Consider the following 9,153-nt stretch of genomic DNA (forward strand, 5'->3'; position numbering starts at 1 on the left):
AGGAAAACAATCCGTTGTTGTTGATCCCCTTCTATTATCTTCGTTTCTTTCTGGTTTTTTTTTTTGTTGTTGTTGAACGGATTAGCTGCATCACCGGCTTCTTTACAAAAGATAATTGCAGTCGGTTCAATCTATCGAGATGACCTTTGACCTAATTAGTGTGCGCAGCCAGTGGGAAGGAAGAGAATTAGGCCAGGAGTATCGAGAAACATATTGAACATGAACACGTCACTATCTGGCCATTGTGTGTTGGCTATTAGCTCCATTGTTCAAGTGATGGACTCGACCATGAAATGAATCGCCCCGGGACAATGAAGAAATAGAGTACTGCCGAGACACTGATACGTAGCGGGACAATGAAGAAATAGAGTACTGCCGAGACACTGATACGTAGCGGGACAATGAAGAAATAGAGTACTGCCGAGACACTGATACGTAGAGGGACAATGAAGAAATAGAGTACTGCCGAAACGTTGATTCGCAAATATATAGATATTTTGACGTTGCTTAGGCAATGAGTACTTTAACTAGCCTGGGGCTGAATCTAGGCAGGCCTCCTAGACTCGTGACAGAGTGGAATGCGGCTGAAGCTCCTCCGTCACAGAATGAAACTCCATTGTCTAGTAACTCTTGGGTCGATCTTCATTCCGTAAAGGCGATTTACGTTTCGGAACCTAGATTAAGATTGTATCAGCTTTACTTGAGACTGCTCTTAATTCCTTGTCCGTATTTCGGCTTTTCTTTGAGTGTGGTAAAGTGTCAAATGTGTAGAGAGTAGAGATGTATGTCTAACCTGCGTCTGTATAAAGTGTACTGTTCAGCAAGTAGGTTGCATGTTTCTGTACGCGTCAAATTACTGGCGAGCTCGGAGCAACAGACATGCAGATAAATAACATCCCTCCACAAATAGAGTGGACAACCAACAGGCGTAGGAAGAAGTCTAACTTGATAAATAACATCCCTCCACAAATAGAGTGAACAACCAACAGGCGTAGGAAGAAGTCTAACTTGATAAATAACATCCCTCCACAAATAGAGTGGACAACCAACAGGCGTAGGAAGAAGTCTAACTTGATAAATAACATCCCTCCACAAATAGAGTGAACAACCAACAGGCGTAGGAAGAAGTCTAACTTGATAAATAACATCCCTCCACAAATAGAGTGAACAACCAACAGGCGTAGGAAGAAGTCTAACTTGATAAATAACATCCCTCCACAAATAGAGTGAACAACCAACAGGCGTAGGAAGAAGTCTAACTTGATAAATAACATCCCTCCACAGAGTGGACAATCAACAGGCGTAGGAAGAAGTCTAACTTGATAAATAACATCCCTCCACAAATAGAGTGGACAACCAACAGGCGTAGGAAGAAGTCTAACTTGATAAATAACATCCCTCCACAAATAGAGTGAACAACCAACAGGCGTAGGAAGAAGTCTAACTTGATAAATAACATCCCTCCACAAATAGAGTGGACAACCAACAGGCGTAGGAAGAAGTCTAACTTGATAAATAACATCCCTCCACAAATAGAGTGAACAACCAACAGGCGTAGGAAGAAGTCTAACTTGATAAATAACATCCCTCCACAAATAGAGTGAACAACCAACAGGCGTAGGAAGAAGTCTAACTTGATAAATAACATCCCTCCACAAATAGAGTGAACAACCAACAGGCGTAGGAAGAAGTCTAACTTGATAAATAACATCCCTCCACAAATAGAGTGGACAACCAACAGGCGTAGGAAGAAGTCTAACTGTTTAATTCATAACGGGAGCAGTCTAGTCTCAGTCACTAGCATGTACGATGTTACCTATATGAATGTCTAGTCTCAACTGTCTGTTTAATCTATAAGCTACAGTCTCGCTTTGGATTCATGTCGTCACAATTATGCGTTCACTATTAGTCACCTACAGTGCGTCTCTACAAATGTAAGGTCGAATATCCAGTTTTCATCAAATCTGAGCGACATGATCAAACAAAGTAGACTATCTATCTATCTATCTATCTATCTATCTATCTATCTATCTATCTATCTATCTATCTATATATCTATCTATCTGTCTATCCGTCTATCTGTCTATCCGTCTATCTATGTTTCTATCTATGTATCTATGTATCTATGTATGTATGTATGTATGTATGTATGTATGTATGTATGTATGTATCTATCTATCTATCTATCTATCTATCTATCTATCTATCTATCTATCTATGTTTCTATCTATCTATCTACCTATCTATCTATCTATCTGTCTTTCTGACTGTCTGTCTATCTAGCTATCCAATGCAAGTGATGAATGAATAAAAAGCCGGGTGAAATCAAAGCTATATATATACACACACACACACACAAAGAAAAGTGTGATAAAAGGGAAAATAAAGAACGATATGAGGAAAAGAGTTTTTGAAACGAAAATAAAAAGAAAGAGAAATATTATTTAACCCATGGCGTAAAAGACGATCCATTGCGCCACAAACCTTTGACAACTTTTGTTGACGTCTGAACTGTCATCGCACTTGTCACGTGATGGGAATACGTCCGCCCAATCTGAGTTGTTTTGTCTTGTATATTGAACTAATCAAAAGAACAAATAAGTCCACACACACACACACACACACACACACACACACAAACAGTCCGGGTCGTCTAGTATCTCGTTATGTTGCCTGCTCGTGTGACATTTAGTTCAATAACCTAACACTCGAGAAACATGTAGGACTGTTCTGTTCAGGAATAGCCATTTTATAGACTGTGAATGTTCGAGCTTTCGTAGATTGTTTGTAAATCGGGTTTACCCAGGTGTGACGTCACCTGCACAACAAACCGAATCGTTTTCTATTTTGTATGAGCTGAGGGGACTTGAACCTGAGACCTTTAGAGAAGGTTTAGCGTTCCTTCACTCAGCCACGTTTTAATGTAAAGAACCATTAGGATTATCTCGCCCACCCCCCCACATGTCTTTCGTTCCTCATACTCACACAAGCACAGTCTCTCTCACAAAAACGCTGTCACACTCTCACACACAGATTGACTTTCAATAACGCTGCACGCTCTCTCTTTCTCTCTCTCTCTTTCTCTTTCTTTCTCTCTCTCTCACAAAACACAAAGCAATCTCTCACATTCTCTTTAAATACATTCTCTCTTAAACAAACTCTCTTACACACACACATTCATAAACGTTTTCTCCCTCACAGACACACACATGCGATCTCTCACACGAAATCTTTCTCCCAAACGCTCTCTCTTACGTGCGCACTCTCCCCCTCACAAACTCTTTCTCTGCATTCTCTTCTCAAACAAATGTTCTCTCTTTCCTCTCAAACGCTCTCTCTCTCTCTCTCTCCAACGCACTCCCTCCTTCGACCCTCTCTCTCTCTTATTGCCCGACATCTTTGTTTTCCAAATCTATTGTCGAGGTTCGGGATACTACGGGTTGTCACCCATTTTTGTGCCTCCCGCCTTGCTAGAATCACAGAATAGTTTTAAAACACTTTTAAGTAGTGAAAAAAAATGGGGGGGGGGGGGGGAGGAATAAACTAACCAGAGCTGTGTTGAACTTGTCTATTTCATGAGGGCCCAATCCCTGGCTAAGTCACGTGATATCTCAACATTGCGAGATGAGGGACGGGTCGAGGAACGCCTTTTTGTCTAGCAAGCTAAGTTCCTCTTACAAGCTGACAATGTCAAAGGGAGCAAATCTTGCAATTAAAGTGATTAACTTAAGTTTACATTAGTCTGGACCTCTTTGGTCAACATTTAGACGAGGGATGTTTTCTTTAAGCCATTGATTGATTCGAAATACAATTTAACAAAAAAAAAAACTTTAAATAAAAACTTATCTAAGGGGAAGAACTAAAGTTTATAGCCCAATTTATCAGTACTGTGAGATATATTTCCCTTAATCAACATCAAATCAATATCAAAATACATTAATTATCACTAATTAATTAATCAATTGGTTATTTTTAAATTAATTCATACTTTGTTTGGAACAATGAATAATTGTGACGCCAGGCATATTAATAAAAAGTAAACTTAGGGAAAAAGAAAATAAAATTACTTACAAAATACAGAATAGGCGTGATACTTTTGGAATGCATTGAATGTAGACTGCGGCTTTTTGGGGGAAGTACCGGAGATAATAAAATAAAATAGAAGGTTCGATAGAATTTGCGATTTATGGTGAATAGAGGTCGTTAGGTTGCATATCTGTCAAATCCGGTTCCTAATGTAGTACATGTTAGCGTGTGTAATCTATGATATATCATTTATGGTTGTCAGTGGTAACTTACTAATACTTCTATATTCTGTTTCTTTATTTTGTAACTTGACATATGGTAAGCGCAGTTGCCATAGACCCATTGTCCCAGTACTGATTGCTATAATTTACTATCATTTTTTTTTTTGGTATTAATAAATCAACTGAAAAAAAAAACCCTTAAAACTGTTGTTTTTTCTTCTACACTTTATTTGTATTTGTGTTTGTACAAAAAAAAAGTATTCACCATACAGTGACATATGTGTGTGTCAAAAAAAAAGACATTTCTATTATTGTCTCCCTTTGACAGAAAGTAGTTAGAGTAGTTTGCGTATCATTTTGTTGAATGCACTCCCTGATACCAACCCCACACCCTCCCACTTCATTTCAGGTGATTTAAAATCGTTTATGGCTTCGATTGGGAAGTCACGAGTGAACTCCCCTGGCCCTACCAAGTCTCACTTAATGGCAGAATTAATCCAGTGGTTCTCAAGTTTCCAGTCAGATACAGAAGAAGCCATTTTTTGCTAGGGCAGATCGGACTTAACAGCTGTTTAAATTTTTTTTTGTTTTTCACTCCACTTCCTACGCATTTGTTCTTAGTACTGAACCTGTCGAGGACTAGATTACACAAGAGAAGACACGCGTTAGCTTGAGTAGGTCATAGTGTGAGTGTGATCAGGGAGGATGTAAATGTCCTGACAAAAAACAACAACACTTGTTTCTTATTTTCTGTGTTAGATATACGAAAAGATGATAGAAACGGTACCCCGACAAAATAGCGCCGATAAAATAGTGCCGACAAAATAGTGCCGATAAAATAGTGCCGACAAAATAGTGCCGATAAAATAGTGCCGACAAAAGAGCGCCAATAAAATAGTGCCGACAAAAGAGCGCCGATAAAATAGTGCCGACAAAATAGCGCCGATAAAATAGTGCTGACAAAATAGTGCCGATAAAATAGCGCCGACAAAATAGCGCCGACAAAATAGTGCCGACAAAATAGTGCCGACAAAATAGCGCCGACAAAATAGTGCTGATAAAAAAGTGCCGACAAAATAGCGCCGACAAAATAGTGCTGATAAAAAAGTGCCGACAAAATAGCGCCGATAAAAAAGTGCCGACAAAATAGAGCGGATAAAAAAGTGCCGACAAAATAGCGTAGAAAAAAAATATTTCAGTCATTTAGAAAGAAATACTTTTGATATCGTAAAATATGAATAGGGCCAATATTTGTTTTGTTTGTTTTAATGTTATTGTTTTTCAGTTATTTTGCAGGAAACACTTTAGATATCTTAAAATATAAATATGCAAACAGAAAGCAAAACTTATAATAAGCTAAAATAAATATCTTCAAAATATATCACTTATTTACATTCCAAAAGTGTACTTTGAAAACAGGCAGAGATACTTGTCAGATTTATACACATACACACCACTAGCGGATCCAGAACTTTTGAGGGGGGGGGGCGATTTTTTTCCAAACCCTAACCCTAAGCATAAACGCGCATACAGCATATACGTATACATGTTTGGAAGCCATGCACTTTACCGCTCAGTCTCTTCTAAAGCCAACCTTATTTGTGTCTCTTCTAAAGCCAACATTATTTGTGTCTCTTCTAAAGCCAACCTTATTTGTGTCTCTTCTAAAGCCAACCCTATTTGTGTCTCTTCTAAAGCCAACCTTATTAGTGTCTCTTCTAAAGCCAACCTTATTTGTGTCTCTTCTAAAGCCAATCCTATTTGTGTCTCTTCTAAAGCCAACCTTATTAGTGTCTCTTCTAAAGCCAATCCTATTTGTGTCTCTTCTAAAGCCAATCCTATTTGTGTCTCTTCTAAAGCCAATCCTATTTGTGTCTCTTCTAAAGCCAACCTTATTTGTGTCTCTTCTAAAGCCAATCCTATTTGTGTCTCTTCTAAAGCCAATCCTATTTGTGTCTCTTCTAAAGCCAATCCTATTTGTGTCTCTTCTAAAGCCAACCTTATTTGTGTCTCTTCTAAAGCCAATCCTATTTGTGTCTCTTCTAAAGCCAATCCTATTTGTGTCTCTTCTAAAGCCAATCCTATTTGTGTCTCTTCTAAAGCCAACCTTATTTGTGTCTCTTCTAAAGCCAACCTTATTTGTGTCTCTTCTAAAGCCAACCTTATTTGTGTCTCTTCTAAAGCCAACCTTATTTGTGTCTCTTCTAAAGCCAATCCTATTTGTGTCTCTTCTAAAGCCAATCCTATTAGTGTCTCTTCTAAAGCCAATCCTATTTGTGTCTCTTCTAAAGCCAATCCTATTTGTGTCTCTTCTAAAGCCAATCCTATTTGTGTCTCTTCTAAAGCCAACCTTATTTGTGTCTCTTCTAAAGCCAATCCTATTTGTGTCTCTTCTAAAGCCAATCCTATTTGTGTCTCTTCTAAAGCCAATCCTATTTGTGTCTCTTCTAAAGCCAACCTTATTTGTGTCTCTTCTAAAGCCAACCTTATTTGTGTCTCTTCTAAAGCCAATCCTATTTGTGTCTCTTCTAAAGCCAATCCTATTTGTGTCTCTTCTAAAGCCAATCCTATTTGTGTCTCTTCTAAAGCCAACCTTATTTGTGTCTCTTCTAAAGCCAACCTTATTTGTGTCTCTTCTAAGCAATCAGAATTTATGTCTCTTCTAAAGCCAATCAGAATTTGTGTCTCTTATAAAGCGAATCAGAATTAGTGTTGTCTTCTCTAACGCCAACTTCATTTTTTTTCTGTCCTCAGAAGATGGCACAAAGATTACAGTTCGGGACTGCAGTAACTCAGACTGGGGCAGCCACTGCGGAGGCATCCGTTACCAGTATGACGGGGCTACAGAGCAGATGATCTATGGATGCCTGGAGGCGTGCGCCCACGACGGATGCAACACCGCCAGGCAACGTGCGCCACTCCTGCCTCTGGTGCTCATGTTGGCATTATTCACTCATTGACTATGGCCGGAGCTACTTTTGGAGAACCCTGATGCCATCCTAAGAAAGGCAAAAATAAATGAGAAACATAAGCACGTGTCTCACGTCATCAAAATGTTGCCCGACCTCCCATTCTACTAAAGGCAATGCCTATTTCAAAATCAACTGTTTGTTTTTTCTATATAATTATAATTGATATTTACTACGGATGCATTAGACTATCACTTATGTTAAGTAAATAATTGCAATGTATTCAGTTGTTTTATTTATCAACGGAGATAAGCGCGCATCTATTGATTCATTTCTTTTTCATTCCTCATGTATGCTGACTCATTACGCCTTTTCTGTAGACGTCCGCCCTTTAGCTCGGGGAATTATATTCTATCTTTGGCCTGGACGCACGACATAAAGGTGCAAGAAGCTCTAACCGTCAGGTCTGGAACCTTGGACCTAACTTTCACCTGTACAACTTGCCTCATTGCGTTGAAATAAAATGCAAATACGTCAACAAATGACATGAAAATAAAATAGCATTCATTTTATATTCAAAACCACACTAATAAAAGGCATAGTCTTGAACCAGCAGCTATTGTACGTATTCACACAAAGATCTCAAGTTTAACGTCAGTGCAAATCTATTCGGACTTTGGAATGTATTTGGACTTTTTGGGATGTATTCAGACTTTTAGGATGTATTCGACTTTTTGGGATGTATACAGACTTTTAGAATGTATTCGACTTTTGGGATGTAATCAGACTTTTAGGATGTATTCGACTTTTGGGATGTAATCAGACTTTTAGGATGTATCAGACTTTAGGATGTATTCAGACTTTTAGGATGTATTCGACTTTTGGGATGTAATCAGACTGTTAGGATGTATTCGACTTTTGGGATGTAATCAGACTTTTAGGATGTATTCAGACTTTTAGGATGTATTCAGACTTTAGGATGTATTCGACTTTTGGGATGTAATCAGACTTTTAGGATGTATTTAGACTTTTAGGATGTATTCGACTTTTGGGATGTAATCAGACTTTTAGGATGTATTCAGACTTTTAGAATGTATTCGACTTTTGGGATGTAATCAGACTTTTAGGATGTATTCGACTTTTGGGATGTAATCAGACTTTTAGGATGTATTCGACTTTTGGGATGTAATCAGACTTTTAGGATGTATTCAGACTTTTAGAATGTATTCGACTTTTGGGATGTAATCAGACTTTTAGGATGTATTCGACTTTTAGGATGTATTCAGACTTTTAGGATGTATTCGACTTTTGGGATGTAATCAGACTTTAGGATGTATTCGACTTTTGGGATGTAATCAGACTTTAGGATGTATTCAGACTTTTAGAATGTATTCGACTTTTGGGATGTAATCAGACTTTTAGGATGTATTCGACTTTTGGGATGTAATCAGACTTTTAGGATGTATTCGACTTTTGGGATGTAATCAGACTTTTAGGATGTATTCAGACTTTTAGAATGTATTCGACTTTTAGGATGTATTCAGACTTTTAGGATGTATTCGCTTGGTCTGATCGTGGACTAAACAAAATGGTTACATTGACGTAAGGAGAGCTACTCATCGGATGCTCTAAAACAAATGAGTTCATTACCCACGTTACTTTTGTATCCTGGAGACGCAGTACAGATTAAGATCTAGAAGCAAATAATAAACTAGTGTTTTACTCATCTCACTCTGGTAGCACTAAGCTGATAAGTGAACACGGTCTCCTCGACATCCTGCCATTCAGGAATCTTCAGAGTTTTTCGCAGCAAAGTCCAAGCTTCCAGCTGCTGCCAAATATTTCAGGCATCATTGATCCATCGTAGCTGTGGTCTGCCTTCAGATCTTCTGCCTCATGGAATTTGCTAGTTAATAACCATAGCTCGTCTCAAGGGAAGGAAACACGTGAAGTCAGACTTCATCAGAGATCACTTTGGATTTAAAAGTTCATCTCTT

At 38.3% G+C, this 9,153-nt stretch overlaps 1 protein-coding gene across 4 annotated transcripts in view; it reads left to right on the forward strand.

Moving 5' to 3' along the window:
- LOC129924631 (uncharacterized) overlaps positions 1–7,208 on the forward strand; it is a 104,488-nt gene extending 97,280 nt beyond the window's left edge. For 3 of the 4 annotated variants that reach the window (XM_056020918.1, XM_056020916.1, XM_056020917.1), the window contains one exon: positions 7,002–7,208. In XM_056020918.1, the coding sequence (XP_055876893.1) occupies positions 7,002–7,207 (206 nt within the window). In that variant the 3' untranslated portion in view covers position 7,208. The remainder of the gene's footprint in view (positions 1–7,001) is intronic. The other variant, XM_056020919.1, reaches the window with a different exon arrangement.
- Positions 7,209–9,153: the final 1,945 nt, after the last annotated feature.

The sequence above is a fragment of the Biomphalaria glabrata genome, chromosome 2 (assembly GCF_947242115.1).
Source record: "Biomphalaria glabrata chromosome 2, xgBioGlab47.1, whole genome shotgun sequence".
Lineage (NCBI taxonomy): Eukaryota > Metazoa > Mollusca > Gastropoda > Planorbidae > Biomphalaria > Biomphalaria glabrata.